Source organism: Anopheles marshallii, chromosome 2 (assembly GCF_943734725.1).
Source record: "Anopheles marshallii chromosome 2, idAnoMarsDA_429_01, whole genome shotgun sequence".
Lineage (NCBI taxonomy): Eukaryota > Metazoa > Arthropoda > Insecta > Diptera > Culicidae > Anopheles > Anopheles marshallii.
Window position 1 is genome coordinate 80,515,190 of NC_071326.1, and position 17,173 is coordinate 80,532,362.

General features: G+C 44.5%; 2 protein-coding genes across 2 annotated transcripts; both read left to right on the plus strand.

The window, feature by feature from the left end:
* Positions 1–4,358: 4,358 nt before the first annotated feature.
* Positions 4,359–14,128, plus strand: LOC128718668 (mucin-4-like). Its single transcript, XM_053812289.1, has 5 exons — positions 4,359–4,370; positions 4,550–5,268; positions 8,119–9,205; positions 12,961–13,035; positions 13,253–14,128. Exons 1-5 carry the CDS (start codon positions 4,359–4,361, stop codon positions 14,126–14,128), a joined length of 2,769 nt encoding a protein of 922 aa, XP_053668264.1.
* On the plus strand, positions 7,953–9,391 carry LOC128709673 (mucin-4-like). The gene is made up of 2 exons (XM_053804680.1): positions 7,953–7,964; positions 8,042–9,391. Exons 1-2 carry the CDS (start codon positions 7,953–7,955, stop codon positions 9,389–9,391), a joined length of 1,362 nt encoding a protein of 453 aa, XP_053660655.1.
* Positions 14,129–17,173: the final 3,045 nt, after the last annotated feature.

Here is a 17,173-nt window from a genome sequence, read left to right on the forward strand (position 1 = left end):
GAATCTTTCAAGAACCATCCGAAATTTCTCATGTTTCTTCTTCTAGGGAATTCTTGGGTCAAAACTTCAAGAAATTCTTCAAATCACGCTTCAAATCTACAGAAATTCAAGAATCTTTAGTGACTCATCACCTTAAGAGTTGAATCTTTCAAGAATTAACTCCCGGTTGACTTCTGATTGAAAATTCATGTCAACGACTTTGCTCAAAAGATTCATTAAAAACAGAGTCAACGGCCAGGCCTATTGCTATGCTTCTTTTGCTTCCTTGGAGCACTACAAATTCCGAGGTTTAGACCAGCCAGTTCCGGCTTTCTAGGGACTTATAATTAAGCCCGTTCCCAAAAAGCCAACCCGGTTAACTAGAGGTGCAAACAAAAAAACACATGTTCCTTAATTAATGTTCTTCCGCAATTAGGAGTTGAGACAAGTTGCGATCGTAAAACCGAAAATACTAAACGAAATTACTTCCCAAAGACACAAACGTTACTTACAAACTGCTCATTAAAATCAGCATCACGAAAAGCTAAAAAAAAGGAACAAGTTTTATCTCATCTTGTGGCCCGTCACGTGCTCGGGTCAGCTGTGTTTCACCAGGGCAAAGGATGCAGCGTTTGCCATCTTCAGCTGCCATTGACATTGAACTCGAAAGCGAGTATCTCAACGCCGTATAGCGTCGCGCACCGAAAAACCGGTTCGACCATTCACAGTCTCATCTGCACAAAATGAAGATGTAACCCCTCCGCTCACGGTTGCACCGTGCCCTGTTGGTGCGGTTGGTGGCTTCCAAATAAAGTCACCCGACTGGACCGATCAGCTGTTCTGGTGAGTTGCCCGGCCGGTTGGCAAAAGCTCGCATAGAGGCGCATCTTCGTACGATACCTGTCGTCACCTTCACCGACCGGTGACGTCGGAGGATGAGAGCGACCCGCTTACGGTGGCGGTTGAGTTGAACGAACGCCAGTGTGTTGATCGATCCGGTGGTTGCTTCTTCAATCAATTATGCAACGAACCGGTGCAATTTCGGGGGCTCGATCGTATATGCGGAATTGGACCACGGTTGCTTTGATGAATATGCTAATCGAGTGTGATGATGAACTGGAGTGACATTAATTAGACTGCGAGAAATCTTTATTATGCACCCCATTTTGATTTATGGACAACACGAACCGTAAGTGTTATATAATGTTTATCTTCCCGCCCGTGGTGGGAAAAAGCCAGCGAATTATGAAAATTCAATAGACAATTTGGAACTCACGTCAATTTGTCCGTCACGCAAATGTTAGCCCAAGATTGATGCTGTCGGAGGCCAGCTTCTTCTTCGGTGAAACATTGAAAAATCGCATCCAACAGTGGGACACGGTATTATAATCGTTCTGCAAGCGACGATTATGGCCCCCGGTGCCGGTCCTGTTGTCCATCAATCGTTTGTTGATTGTGGAAAATGCGTCGAAAAACTCCCAAGAAACTCAAGGTTCGTAGCGCAAGTGCTGGCAATGTCACCGGTGTGTGTGTATAAATGTCGCCCAAAAAATATGAACACCACAAACCGATTGTTCGCAGGTGAGTCGATTTTATTATTATTTTTTTTTCAGAGGGAAGGCTTTTATAGCTATTATATTGCTTTACAAACGCTTTACCTTCAGCCAATAATTGTGGGGAGACAAACAAAATAGCATAAATTCGTCGAATTTTGTTCCGAAACGTACCATGTTGGGTTGTAAACATGAGCAAAGTGTAGGAAAGCTAATCGGGCAAAGCAAATTGGTAGCTTGTGAAGGTGGTTTGATCGTAACCGTTGGTGAAGATCGCAAGAAAGGTTGAATATAATCAAATTCAAATGATTAAAATAAATCAAATTAATTTGTACTAAAAATATTCAAGAGAATTTAGATTATTATTTCCGTTTATATCCTTTTTGTTTTAACGACAGTCCCATACTAAATATGACATTAAGACCTGGATTTGACAAATTCTGTATGCGCCTTATCCGTCAGTATACCTTATTCATTGATCTCTACCATCTTTGTCGGATTTGATCAATCATACCAGGCAACTAGCCAATTCTGTTGCTATAAACGGAATAAAAAGAGTTAGTATTTATTAACTCAGTTTACAAACGTTAATTTTGATACGATTGGGCATATAACTCACTACCAATTTCGTATTCAATTCATAATACTTCTTTTTGTTTCGAATAGAGTACGTAAATTGTCGAACATTTTTATGCGCTTAAATAGTCTTATAAATGACTTATAATTAACTTCAAACTAGTGATAGCAGTTTTCATTAGTTTTTGGCAATTTAATTACGTTTCCTACGCCCTAGAACGCAATTCTCCTATTACTCAGTAAAAAAAAGCCCTTCCAGTCGGTGATTCTTAAATCAGTCTCCCAAATTGTATTTTTAATCAATATTGAATATCATTAAACTTTGGGAATGAATGAAAAAATGTCAATTCCAGTGAACAGTGTGCAATAACCCTGATCGCTTAAAACGTTCATCAACAATCAACAGAAAAATCGTGACAATATTAATTCTTTTTTTCAAATTATCCATGGTCGAAAAGTAAGTCCTATCTATACAGGTATACACTCGATCGAGAAGAGATTTGAACTTAGACCAGGCGTATTGTGAAGTTCGTACATTACCAATTGCTCCACTCGATCTAACCGAAAGTCAGCGACTAAAAGAGGTCTAATTGGAACAATCTTTCAATTCTTTTTTCTTGAGAAATATAATAAATAGTATGCAAAATCAAATTTCCCACTGCTAATGAAAAAATTTAATCTCATAGATTAACACTCATGCTCTATTATAGCTTGAATCCATTTTTTGTGTAATCTGATTTTAAAATTTATCATTTTAAATTAAAGCTTCACGCCACACACGGGTAGGAGCAATTTATTATGGAAACTGTCCCTTAGTTTGCCTCGCTACGTTATACAGCGAAATTGTCTGGCTGCATGTTCCACATCATGTTCATCCTCCCACCAGCGAGTACCAGCTCCTTTTTTGGCACTACCGGCGCAATATGTCAACTGCGAAAGGTGCGTACTTGTGGCCTTGAAAATTATCCCCCAAACAAAACAAAAAAAAAAACACCGATACAGTTTGTGTCCGTTACGTCATATTGCGTCAAGAATTGTTGACATAAGAGGGATCTCGGATGTGAAGGGGGGTTTTGTAAGGGATTGGGCCCGGAAAAAATGTGCTGATACGAGACCAATTAGAAGTAATCCGCTGTGGCTGCTGGGGCACGATCGAGTAGGTCATCTTATTTCCTCGAGATATATCATCCTTTCGTTAGGAGAAGCATCATCATCTGTGCTATAATTATGTGAAATCCCTCCAGCCATATCTTCGAAGGTGAAGATTTATGGCACGTTGGGAGTCGCACGCTGCGATCTCCCATCCCGCATCCCTATGAACAATAACGCGGTTCGTGTGCCGTGGTAACGACCGAAACGCACATTGAAGAATGAAAGATCGCAGCGATCGATTAGAAACAAGAACACCAACAGGTAATTAACCTTTGTGACAGCGATTTTAGAGCGATTGTTTTGTGCAGTTTTACTTTTTATGTGTAGTGTGGCTCGATTTCGATTTCATCCGTGCTCGCGTAGCGTGACGTCACGGATCTTCGATCTTCAATCCCCACCACTGCGCCGAAACGGAACGCACGCACCGAAGGATCGAACGGCAAGCGACGAACCTTCCACCAGCTGTACGACACCGTGCTCTCGACAGGGGGGAACGCAATAAAAATCGACTAACAAGCTTGCGACAAAAATAAACAATCGACAAAAGACACAGAGCAGAGAAAACAGCACCACAAACATAAATAATGCCCGTAAACTGAAGCTGAAAGCAAATGTACGGCGCCGGTTAGCGATGGATGGAGAAAAACCGACAAAAAAGCCTCCAAAATTTACTAACGAACGGTGGACCTCCGATTGGAATTCTTCGTTTGTAGGTGAGAAATTGCCATCGAGATCTGTGCACCCTCCACGTTTGTCCGGGGTGGCCCAATACCCACTTCACGTCCCCAGCCATCGAACCGTCCAGCCGGAGCCGTCACTAAAGTGTGATGTGATAGTTCTGTGCGTGTGTGTCTCGCGTCGTTGTTGACGATGGCTTTTTTTATGATTATTCATTCGAAGAAGGTCATCCCCATCTTCGGTAGGCTTCTTCGCAAGCTGCGGTGCCCGGTGAACCGTTGAGAGAACCCACCGGCTGCTGGAGCTTCGCGTCGCAAGCTTTGACGGCACATTTCATATAAATATTAGACCAAACGCTTCCAGAGGTATCATTACATCGCTAGCTTCGATTTAGTGCAGACCTGCAAACAACCCACTAAGATGGCTTTTAAGGTGAGTCGAAGCCGTCGCAGCATGAATCAGTGCCGAGTTGCGAGTGTGTTCTGGTGCCGTGCCAATACCGTGTTGTGCAGTGAGATCCTGAGTGGTTTTGCTGAGCGAGTTCTTGAGTGTTTTTCAATGTTCTGTGCAGTTGGCTTATGATGTGTGCCCCCCCTTTTCTTTCGCTTCAGATTGTTGTTCTGTTCGCTACCCTGGCTTGTGCCAGCGCCGGTTACGTCGAACCGGAACATCATCATCTGTCCTACGAGGCGGCACCCGTCGCACACTACTCGTCTGCTCCGGCTGTGAGCTACAGCTCGATCACCCGCCAGGATACGCCGAAGCTGGCCGTGGCCAAGCACGTCGCGTATGCCGAACCGGCAGTGCACTATGCTGCCCCGCTCACCAAGACGTACGCCGTCCATGAGCCCGCCCTGAAGACGGTCGTCACCGCTCACCAGCCCGCCTACACCAAGCACGTGTACGCCCAGGAACCGGCCCATGTGTATGCCCATGCCGCCCCGGTTGTTGCCGCCAAGACCGTGTCCTATGCCGCACCGCAGGTCCACTACCAGGCACCGCTGCTGAAGAACGTCGAGTACACCAAGACGCTGGCGTACGCACCGGTTGCCAAGACGCTCGTCCACGAGCCAACCTACACCAAGCACGTCGTTGCCGAGCCGGCCTATACGAAGACGCTCCTTGCCCAGCCGGCCTACACCAAGACCGCGTACGTTTCGCAGCCAACGTACACCAAGACGCTGGTCGCTGAGCCCCAGCCGCTGTACCATCACAGCTCCCCGGTTTACGCGCACGCCGCACCGGTTGTTGCTGCCAAGACGCTGAGCTACGAACCCGCTGCCCATGTGTCGCACGTCAGCTACGCCGACAACAGTGCCCATTACGCCTGGTAAGCTCCCTGCCGGTGAATCATCCCCGTGTGGCGCCATTCGAACACCAGATTAAAAACGTACTGCTCAGGAACGAAATGTTTTGCCAATCAATGTTGAATATTCGTTGAAAATACATAACTTATTGTACATTCAAACAGAGTATGTGTTGCAACATTCTACGTTCTTCAATATCCGAAATTGGTTAAATTTAATTGCCAATCATCATCTTTTTAGATAAGTCTTTAAAAGGTGAGTGGTCACCTTGGCATGCCTCCACTAGAGGGACTCTCTCTCTTATCCAGAAGTACCAGAGTTTTGGAGATGTTTCCGCAATCGTACAAGGTCGAAATCAAACTGCCATAGGCGAAGGACATGCCATAAAACTAAGTTTTCGCAATATTTATTATCATAGCTGCCATAAACTAACTGATTAAGCTGTAGAATTTTCACAGTGCATAGTAAACTAGTAAATATATTGACTACTGCCCGGTGGATCGACCTCCAGTTGACAAGATTATCGCATGTAAAATCAGAATTTTAAAAAAATCTTGATGCTCCCTTTCTATCCTTTTTTATGTAAAGAAGAACATTTATAAAGTCCTGTCGGTTTTTTGTCCTAGCGAATTGATTACGTACGATTAGAGAATGCATTTCTTTAATAAAAAGCTAAAAAGGATTAAGATTGGCCATCAAACATCAGTAATCTTCCCACATTGAAGAGGGAAATCTTCCCACATATAAAGCTTTTTGTAATTATATACTTTTTAGTGTTCCTTTCTTTAATCTCTTAGATTTGAATGCAACATTTTTGTCTTTATTGAAAGGTCATTACCATTAATTTTTATTTTATTTGTTCTCTATTTTATTAATTTAATATTTAATAATAATATATAATAAAATATTTAATAATAATTTTAATATTTATTAAGTTAATATTTTGAATAAAAAATAATCGTCAAATAAACGTCATTTGTTAAGTTTATCTATCAACTTAAAGACTTTTAGTTGTTGAGTTAACCTATAACCAAATGAGCAATCTAATAAGCGTTATAAAACTGTGGCAAAACTATTCTAAATTCTAAAATTCGTAAAAATTAATGTAAACTAGCAGGACATTTAAAAAAAATAGTCTTCCATCACTGGTTTTGTTTATTTTGGTTACGTTACTGGATAGTTGACTCCTCAATAGTTGGGTTGCATACCAAACCATCGAGGCTACCGTTTTCGATGAGCATGGCCTACTAAGCATGATGTATTTTCTACGTAAATACTTCGTGTACGGTTCGTGTGAACTCCGTGTGCTTATTCGGTTAATTTTCGATTTTGGCAAATGTCAAACAACCCAACGATCGAGTGAGATCTATCCCAACCATTGAGGTTCGACTGTATAATTGTTAAAGCTAGGCATTGCGAGTTATACTATTGGAATTCAATGTTCAGTTTTTGCATGTGTCAGCCGACTTAGCACTATTTGATTCACAATCAGGTGCCTTACTTGGCAAAGTCCTGTAATTCCATAAAAGTCTGAATTGTTTTGAATATTGTTCTAAGAATAGGTGCCATAAAGTAGTGGACGATTAAGTGCATACGGCTTAAGTACGGAATACCCCCATTTAGCTCGTTCGGCACAGTTTTCTCTAATTTATATCTTCCGTTCCAGTAAAATATTTCATTCAGGAATGCTGCTACCATCCTGCAACGCGAATCGAGCTGACCTTAAATGGAATGACGATTTTTAGTCCTGCATCATTCACTCATTAAGCGTCAGTCGCTACCACAAAACGGATATAAAGGTATATATTGTCCCACTGACCATAGCAACCTTGCCGGCCGGTAGCCGGTGCGGTTGCGAGCGAAAGGTTTTGGTAACGACCCACTGCAAAACCTTAACCTTCGGCGTTGTTACACGGGCAATGCGAAACGATTCACGCACGATCAGCAACCGAACGTTTGCGTACCGGTAGCCGGCGGCGTCCAAGTTTAGATCGGTCGTTTTAGCGCGCGCCACTCACTACGCCCCGGTTTAGGACGCCTCGGCGTGTTTCAGCAGGCCAACGCGCACCGTTAAGGTTTGATGAATGAAAATTTTCACTATCTATGTGTAACGTTGCCGTTCCTTTTTGTGTTGCTGTTCCAACGTTGTTTACAGCAAATCAAGCCCCTAAGACACTCTGGTCCCTTCATGGGAACCGCACGGCACTTGACATTGAGGTGGAGTGATTAATCGAAGAAAACGATCGTCCAAAGAATGATCATCGATGCTTGGGCAGCGTGCATCAATCAATCGAATAAATTGTAGCAGCACAAGGCACCAATCTGACTGCTGGCCAGTTTACATCCACCATCCTTGTCCTTGCGCGATGTAAACCGCCACCCAAAACAGATCGCAATTTTATCGTCGACTTTTGCTCGTCACGCCGTTTTCTTCACCACTTTCTCCTGGCGCTCTTCTTCCGGCGCATGAAATTGGATGGATGGAACCGAAATACTGGTTTGTTGCTGGGCAGGGGGGTTTTCCCTTTTTTTTTTGCTTGCTCCTCTCTTAAACCCCTCTGTCATTTGGCCACGAGTATCCCTTTTTGTTGATCCCTTTTATGCGTTGCCCCATGCCGGGTCGGGTGTATAAAACTGACGTCCCATCGACCGAAGGGCGACACTCTTCAACGGTACGGTGCGTGAGAGAAACGTAGCGCGTCCGATCATGCATTGTTTGGTAAGTTTTGCCAACCCTCCAAAACACTGACATAGTTCACTAATTTAGTGTGCCATTTTTTTTTTAATAAAAAACAGATTACAGTCTTTGCTGTTTCCGTAGCACTAGCTAGCGCTGGCTACGTCGAACACTATCAAGGTGCCACGAGTTTTAGCTCGTTCGATCTGAAGTCATCGCCGATCGCAGGCAACGGGCTGGTACACACGAACGGTGCACCGTACGCGGTAAAAGGTTCGACCGATCACGCAGCGGTTGGGTACGAAACGAAGCCAGTAATTAGTACGGTTTACGCAGCACCGATCACGAAAACGTTGACCTACAGCAGTGCTCCCAGCCATCATTATGTCGCTCCCGTACAGGTGCGGGAGTGTGCGCATAAGCTCGTCACACCGGTACAAACCTCAGTAACGTACGGTGTACCGACCACGGCAAGCCAAACTGGCTGGAGTCATTCGGGATCTTCCGGGTCGGGATATCAACAATCGCACACTACACTAGCCCAAAAAGCCCCTGTAGGTTCCTATGGTACGAGTTCGACGGTCGGACATACGGTATCCCACCATTACTCCACACCGGCGTCAAGTAGCATAATTTACACACCACCCAAAATAGCTCAAACAATCACCACTGGTGCTTACGGTGGTTCTTTTGGCGGTTACAAGGGACACAGTCAACCGGCCCCTATCATAGAAACTCTGGTTGACGTAGCACCTCCAAAGCTAATCCACGCGCAACCATCCCCATCCTATGGAGTTCCCGCGACAGACTCCAATTTCCATCCGATCTCTCAGATCACACCCGTCACTAGTCTGCACGGTATCGCACCAATCAAAACGACATCCAACTACGTAGCAACGGGAAGTCATGCCACATCGCACCAATATAAAGCAGCCACCATTCCGGTGAAGTCTACCCCAGCGTACTTTATTGCACCCGGGCTTGCCACATCGGGAAGTGCTTCGTGGAGTGAAGCATCCAAAAACCATGGCCATAGTTTTACTACCACCCACAGCAGTACCAACGCGCAGCAGTATTTACCCCCGAAGGCGACCGTAATTGCTCCAATTGCTGTAACATCCTTCGCACATTCATCGTCGAAGGATACCCCACCCAGTCCATCTCGTGAATATCTGCCCGCGCGCGAATATCTTCCACCGCCGCAGGGCATTAAAGGTACTGCTGCTTACGTTACTACCGGTAGTGTTGGATCCGTTTCGTACGAGGTACCGCAGAAGCTGACTGTTAGCAAAGTGATTCCACAGCAACAAACTTACCATTCCACTAGCTCCTCTGCCACCACTAATCACGTGTCTCGCGGGGCACAGTACGGGACTGCGGCGATTCTATCCCCACTGCACGTCCATACCATCCACAAAACGCCCGTTCTAGCTTACACCCCAAAGCATCACTGTACCGAAGACCATTAGGGGTGCGACTGGCCATAAAACTGCATCCTAACCCGGTAAACGAACCACAATAAAAACAGGTGACCTCCGGTGTCCCACAACGAAACAAAAACATGAACCTTCGCGTTAGTTTGTTTGTTTTGCTTTTATATTGCGTGAGGGAGGAGTTGACCTTTAGTAAACCGACCCCGCTAAAGATTCGCCCGTGTCGGACGTGTCGGAACTCGGAACGCCGATCGTACATGAATCGTCCTGTGCTACTACTCGCGTGCTGTTCGCCCAGAGCACCCAAGAACTTACCGAGCGAAACTTTGTACTTTGTGACCTCGCATGGCTTGCGCCTCACGGCAGTTGCGCTGTTTAATGCTCTCGCTAGCATTGACATTCTTTGCCGAACCGTCCACGGTGCAAGCATCCGAAGCGTTTCGATCTGTGACATGACATTTTGTTTACTTAACCCCGAAAGGGTGTACCGGATTGCGCCGCGCATAGCTTTCTCACGCTGACGGATCTTTTGCGCGTTGACGATTGTCGATCGCCAGTCAGAACAGCAATGTCTCCATTAGCTCGAAGTGATTTTGAATGTTTCTTCAAAGTTGTAGCAAGACGCTGAATAGTCGACATAGTCGACATGTGGTCGACATAATGGACTTAGTTGCACTTTTAGCTACCCGGCGACAAACGGTCTCGATGGTAATCTTAAAAGGCATTTCATTTCGTGGTATCCCCCAGAACGCACCCATTAGTCACACGTGGTGACCAGTATTTTTTCCTCGTCCCCAGTGAATCAACACGAGATTCTCAACTCCCAAACTCCCTTCCCCACAGGCTTCGATTGACACAAGAGTTCAATGTGAAAGGGGGTATGCGTTATGTTTTTCGATACCATTTCGTTCGCGGCAAATACAGCCACAGCCAAAAAGCGACAATAACAATATGAAGGCCACACGTGGAACTGGTTTTTTGCTGTGCAGTAGATACAATTGTTAAGAAAACGGGTTCACAAGCAGGGCTGGAGAAAGAAAACGACAACAACACCATGATCCAGCACGATCAGCCCGTAATATGTAGTGCAAAGTGTTTGACCGAATAGTGCGTGTGGGACAAAATTCACAATTGTACTGTGCCGCACGTAAACCGGGCAGGTAGCCGCTAGCCCACTTTGTACGCACAGGTTCGTGAACACGAACCGGCTTTCTGGAAACTAGGGGGTGTGTTAAGACTCCACATGTTACGTAATCTGGATATTGTACTTTGTTGTACGTCGGGGATGAATCTTTAGCTCGGGAAGTAGTGGACAATAATTCAAATTACTGCAGTCAATTGCAAGGAAACATCGTATTATTTTAAGGTTTATTGCAGCTTGTGGATCACTTTTGGGAAAGAAAGCACTAGTAGATAAACTACTAGTGATGATTTAAACTAGATCTGTGGGAAAATTAGTCTTTCGAGTAAGTTACTTAGCATTAAGTCATGAAATATGCAAAAAAAAATTGTCAGGTAATGCATGAAGTTATTAAATTTATCACAACTAAACGCGAGTTCAATTTGTCAACATTCTGTGCCAGATATAGGCAGAACTAATAAACTATTTTTCCAATCCTCAGCCCAAGTTAGTCCTTGCTTCACAAGAACTATCTATAAGAAATCTAAAATAAGGTTCTGGGTAAATTAGACCAAATGTCTAAGGGCCACTTACCATCGCTATAAAAATGGTACAATTTTATTTGTAAAGCAGTGAGTGATCCCAAAAATGTAATGGTCTACCATAAACACTACCATAATTCTACTATAAATCATCTATAAGAGCTACTATGTTACTATTTTATTTCGTTAGAACGAAGAAAATTACACAAATTGCTACAAAAAATCATAAAACATGCAAATTTCTTAGAATAATTAAGAAAGTAATGTTCTACATAACTTTTAATCGAAGAAGTAATTTATTTTTAATATAACTCATTCAATTTAGTTTAATTACTCCACAATCATGATTAAATTAAACTAATTTAATTTTATTGAACTTAATTTGATTTTAGAAAAAAATATTTATATTTTCATTTTAATTTCTATTCTGTTTAAGTTTATTAAACTGATCTTTTGTAAAAAAGTTATTTCTTCTTTTGTTTTGATATTTTGTTCTCATCGGTGATTATGTATTTGTATTTATTTTTATGAGTGAACTTATGGCCGTCTACTATTTTATCATTAACAAATTTCATAATGTCTTGGAATAAATTATATACATTAATTAATAAGTTATTAAAGTTGTTCATTCTTAACTTCTTCTATGGCTAAATTAGTTTTTGTAACACACAAATGTAACGGAAGTGTGGGGGTTATGGTCGCTTGATTTGTTTTCGGAGAGTCGATTCAATTAAGATTAGAACCCTGCGGCTACGGTGTATAAAGACCAAACACTTGGCTCAATACCATGCAACCATCTTAATCACATCGCGTTGATGCTCAATCATATCGTTGCCAATGAAAAGCTGTTATGAACTTCTTTGCTTTATTCGTCTTTGTCTGTGTTATTGTAATGTAATCATTTGCACCGATTTGATCACATTTTTGTATAATTAATACATTGCCGGTGCCGTAACTGTTTAATGCTTGCCCATTATTGTTTGGCGAGGAGTAAACTCCGTAAGAGACACCACCAGCTACCAACGGCAACAACGAAACACCCGACAAAAAAAAACGACAAATCTCACCAGTTGACCCCGAATCAGTAAGCGGTATTTTGTGTAAAGCCAAATGGGTGTATCCGAATCTCCAAAAAAATGGCTCCAATATTCGCCCAAATGCAGGTGTATTTGTGCATTCTTTTGCACCAAAAAAAGGGACCCATTACACCAAGCACATGAAGATCATTTCATTCACAACACTCGGACGACCGATTTCGGGAGGTAATCTTGTGGGGTTGGGAAGTAGCTGGTGATATGCTACACAGGGACATAGCGGGGAGTCTGTAACCCACCACCACAAACTCGTTAGGATGATCGATGGTGGACCTGTGGCCGGGTAATTTGTCGACCGTTTGCACTTTCCCGCCTGCTCACACGATCACCTAATCCCCCCCAAAAAAAAAACAACGACCCCTTCCGCAACCCTCCGATTACTTCCTTATGGCACAGGCGTGGCACACGCGCTCGGTGCGCGGGTATGTGCTCCAAAAAAAAAACCCCCAAAACTCCATCTCGCGGGCCACGACACACACAAATGCCAAACAATTTGGTCGCGATTGATTCGTCACTCGTTGGTATTATTATTACCATTATCATATAGTGGGCCACCTCGGTGCGCGCGAAAAGCGAAAGTAGGAGGCTCGTTTTCTGCACCGCTCGATTGACTCCTTGTGGAGAGTCGGTGTCGGTTCGGGCCTCCCCATCCCTACTCTTGTTACCATTTCCACGGTGGAAAAACACACACACACACACACGGACTGCACGGAAGGTGGGAGCATTTGAACCGGGTGAAGGGTGTTGCGGTCGTACCGGTGGACATTTGAGCACAAACGCAAACGGTGCAACCCCCCGGGGCGGTAGGACATTTTTCGATATAAATATTGCCGTCGGTGGACGAAACAGTATCATTCAGGTACTAAGCTCATCGGCAGTAACACATCTTACCAGAACGCAAACGAGGGCATAATGGCATTCAAGGTAAAGTGTTGTGTACGGTGTCGCGGCCCGTTTTTTTTTTTTCGGGCCCACCGATATCCTTTTAGCGAAGTGATGCGAGTCAGTGTGAGAGTGATTGGTTGTTGTGTGAAGAACGATGAGTGCGTTAGTGTGTGTGAATGATGGGGGTGTTGGCGAAGATTTGAGTGGAACAAGTGAAATAATGTTATCCCTTTGTTACTTCTTTCTGTGACCATAGTTCGTCGTTTTCCTGGCTTCGCTGGCCGTCGCTAGCGCTGGATATCTGGAGGCTGACCATGCCGTCCAGTATGCCGCCCCGGTGGCCCACTACTCGCCGGCTTCGGCCGTGAGCTACAGCACCATCTCGCAGGCTGCTCCGGCCAAGCTGGCCTATGCTGCCCCGGTTGCCAAGACTGTCTCGTACGCCGCCCCGCAGGTCTATGCCGCCCCGCAGGTGTATGCCGCTCCTCAGGTCTATGCTGCCCCGGTTGCCAAGACTTACCTGTCCAGCCCGGCCGTTGGTGCCACGCACGAGAGCACCATCCGCTCGCACGACAGCACCATCTCGCACTACTCCAAGGCCGTCGATACTCCGTACTCGAGCGTCCGCAAGTCTGACACCCGCATCACCAACGAGCTGCCCAAGCTGGCCTATGCTCAGCCCGTCCTGGCCAAGCAGGTTGCCTATGCTGCCCCAGCTGTCCACGCGACCTATGCTGCCCCGGCCGTCCACCAGACCTATGCCCATGCTGCCCCAGCTGTGACCTACGCTCATGCCGCTCCGGCCGTCCACACCACCTATGCTGCCCCAGCTGTCCACACCAGCTACTCGCATGCTGCCCCGGCCGTCCACACCACCTATGCTGCCCCAGCTGTCCACCAGACCTATGCCCATGCTGCCCCAGCTGTGACCTACGCTCATGCTGCCCCGGCCGTCCACGCCACCTATGCTGCCCCGGCCGTCCACGCCACCTATGCCGCACCGGCCGTCCACCAGACCTATGCCCATGCTGCTCCGGCTGTCCACACCTCCACCAAGACGCTGACCTACTCCCCAGCGGTCCAGGTTGCGCACACCACCTACGAGGATGCCCATGCTCATTATGCCTGGTAAGAAGCGTTCTGTCCGAGCGAACATTCCTGAAGCGATTCCAACATCAAACAACCGCTCAATGAACTATTTATTAGTACACAAAAAACACAAAAAAAAAACCGCCAGTTAGGAAGTGCATTGTTACGTTTCTGTTGCAACGATGCGTACATTCCGCCTGCTCTGAAGACAGGCCCGACTGCCATCTCGAATGTGACCATTATTGTGTGAAATACAATCCAATAACAAACTGAACATATGCAGAACGTTTATTCGTTAAAGCGCTTGATGACATAAAACTGAGCTTTTTTCCTCAGGTGCTCCAGCAGCACACCGTCCAACGGAGCTCAACCAAGCAGTCAGAAAACAATAGTCACTTGCAGCGAGAAACAAAACGTGTGACAACATTTGTGGAGTTACTCGTTCATTAACTCTCACTCGCTCTCACTTGTCCTTCAATATCCCTTTTTCGAAGGTTTGCTTTAATGATAAGGCACATCAGAACTGGGCGACATGGCATCACCCCATCGGTGGGGAGCGTAATTATCTCTGTGGCAGAGAAAACTTTAACTTATTTGTGCTATGCACGTGCAATTAAACCCCTAGAGCGATAAATTGAACGCACAGAGTTTGTTTTGTGCATAAAGAGACGCTTAAAATTACACGTAAACAGAAGTATCTTATAAAAATATAAGTGGCTTAAGTCCTGCTTGTATGAAGGACGCTATCTTATGCCTGGTAACAGACAGGCTAACAATCAAAGAGATATAAAGAACGCCTTAATTATCGATGAACTTTAAATTGAACAAGTTTTGACAGTGATTTGGTAAAATTAGGGCAAAAATCTATAGACGCACACTTACTGCATGTGTTTTAAACTTCAATCATATCGAATAATGTGCCTATTTTATTTAGGAACTAGATTTCGATGTAATAGTAACGTTAAAATGAGAAAGACTTTCAGTCAAGTCTCTCTAACCTGCTAGCTGATGGGACCGCTATCTTAGAGAGACTTGCAGCTTTGAGAGACAAACACACTTGGTTGGTATACCATTTATGTATGGCAAAAATCTTCAACCATACTTTGTAAACGTAGCCAAGACGAGCTGTCATTGCCAAACACCAAAACACGGCTACCTTAGAGAGACATTGGTGTATAAACATCATGTGCAGCTTAGAGAATGCCATGTTAGGGAGACTTTGCTGCTTTGAGAGACAAAAAAATGTATTGGAAATGAAGGGACTGTCAAAAATGTTCATCTTAGGGAGATTTTCTATCGTTGAGAGCCACTACCTTAGAGAGGCTTGACTGTATTTACTTACTTACTTATCCAGCGCTACAGCCACTTCGCAGTCTTGGCCTGCTGCAGGAGTCTCACGACTACTCACGGCCCAGCGCCTTCGCCTGCCAATCCATTATCCCGACCTTTCTGGCGGACACATCAACGCCATCACTCCATCTCAATTTGGGCCTACCACGGCTCCTCTATCCATGTGGACGACATAAAAGGACTTTACGGGCTGGGTCGTCCGATGTCATTCTCATGACGTGACCAACCCGCCGGAGCTTAGCGAGTCTAATCCGCTGTACGACACTAAATTCGCCGAAAAGCTTATACGGGGCCTTCCTCTCGAACGCCTGCTAAGAAGGTTTCGTCAGTTTTGGACCGAGTCCATGTCTCAGAGCCTCAAAATGTGAGTACTAGAACTATATAAGTTCTACATCATCCCAGCTTCGTTCGTTGCGACAAGTCTTTTGAGTGGAGAAGTTTCCTCAGACTGTCAGACGTGGCGGTAAAATGCTCAAATGCTACGCCTCTCAGCTAAGAACTTCTGTTCGGATAGTCCAAATTATATCTGGACTTAGAACCTTCGTAACTACGATGCGACGTAGTACAGTTAAGCAGATAATCCCCGAGGTTCTCTTGATACATAGCGGAGTCTGCGAGTGCCAAAAGTACCTTAATGGCTTACAAAATGTTCAGTATTTCAAGAGGCTTTGAGAAGGAAAAAATAATGTTTATGTTGTATAGGACACGTTTAGCAAATTGAGGATTAAAAGAAATATTATATTCTAATAGATCAGAGAAGTGATCGAAGCTGCGCAGATAAACGACAAACGTTATCGAAGATCGCTATCAAACCGTTAGCGCTAAAGAAGGAGTCTTAGAATAAGGAGTTCCTGCGCGTCAACAACACGTAGTAGTAGATCGGAGATGTAAAAAAAAACATTTGCCACCGAACGCTGCACCTCCAGAGGCTCCATGCGTAGAAGTTGACATGGTAGGTCGACATTACCTGTAAAGTAACGTTGAAATTGATCCACACCTTGGAGATACAGACTGAACTCGTCTTCAAGTCCTCAGTGACTTCAAGCGTAGGGGGTCAGTTATTCTACAAAGGATCTGCCGATAAGACCGACAACCAAGGATAACACTAAGTTCGTCCATAACAGAGGACCGAGGTTGAGGTTGTGAGACTTTATGGAATATGAAGTATTACGATCCTGTAACACTTCACTTTTTCAGTCTGTAAATTTGAAACACAAAATAAATACTACCGAAAGAACTTTGTAGACAAAACAAACAACTTGTTACGACATCAATTTATAGTTCAAATGCCATACAAAATATTGCTCTTTCCCCCAATACAATCCGAAAGTACAAGGTGATCTTAAAGTACCGCAAAAAACAAACCCCAACATTATTCAAATTGTGTAATATCCTTCATGGATTACAAAAAAAAAACAAAACTTTGTATTACCTAAATGCATGCAACCATTCCTCTGGTAATTAAGTCTGGAACGTATCACCGACACCAAAAAGATCGGGATAAGCGAGTGATAGGGACATGCAGCAGCCCATTTGGCGAACGGTGAGAGAATGTACCCGCTTGCGTTTTGCACAGATAGAACACACAACTCATTATGATGTTAAATGCCAAGGTTGCTCTGCACCATTGTTTAAAAGGTGCCACCAAGATCGATGTATTTATCAGCAACGAATACAAATTGACCAAACACAAAAAAAAGCGGCCAAATATCACTATTCGCGAGCGTAAAAACAAAAG

Bases quoted from the DNA above. Each gene is read 5' to 3' on its own strand.
- LOC128718668 (XM_053812289.1), top strand. The intron at 5,269-8,118 runs GTAAGCTCCCTG...CACGAGTTTTAG, and splicing joins AACAGTGCCCATTACGCCTG to CTCGTTCGATCTGAAGTCAT. The intron at 13,036-13,252 runs GTAAAGTGTTGT...CTGTGACCATAG, and splicing joins AGGGCATAATGGCATTCAAG to TTCGTCGTTTTCCTGGCTTC.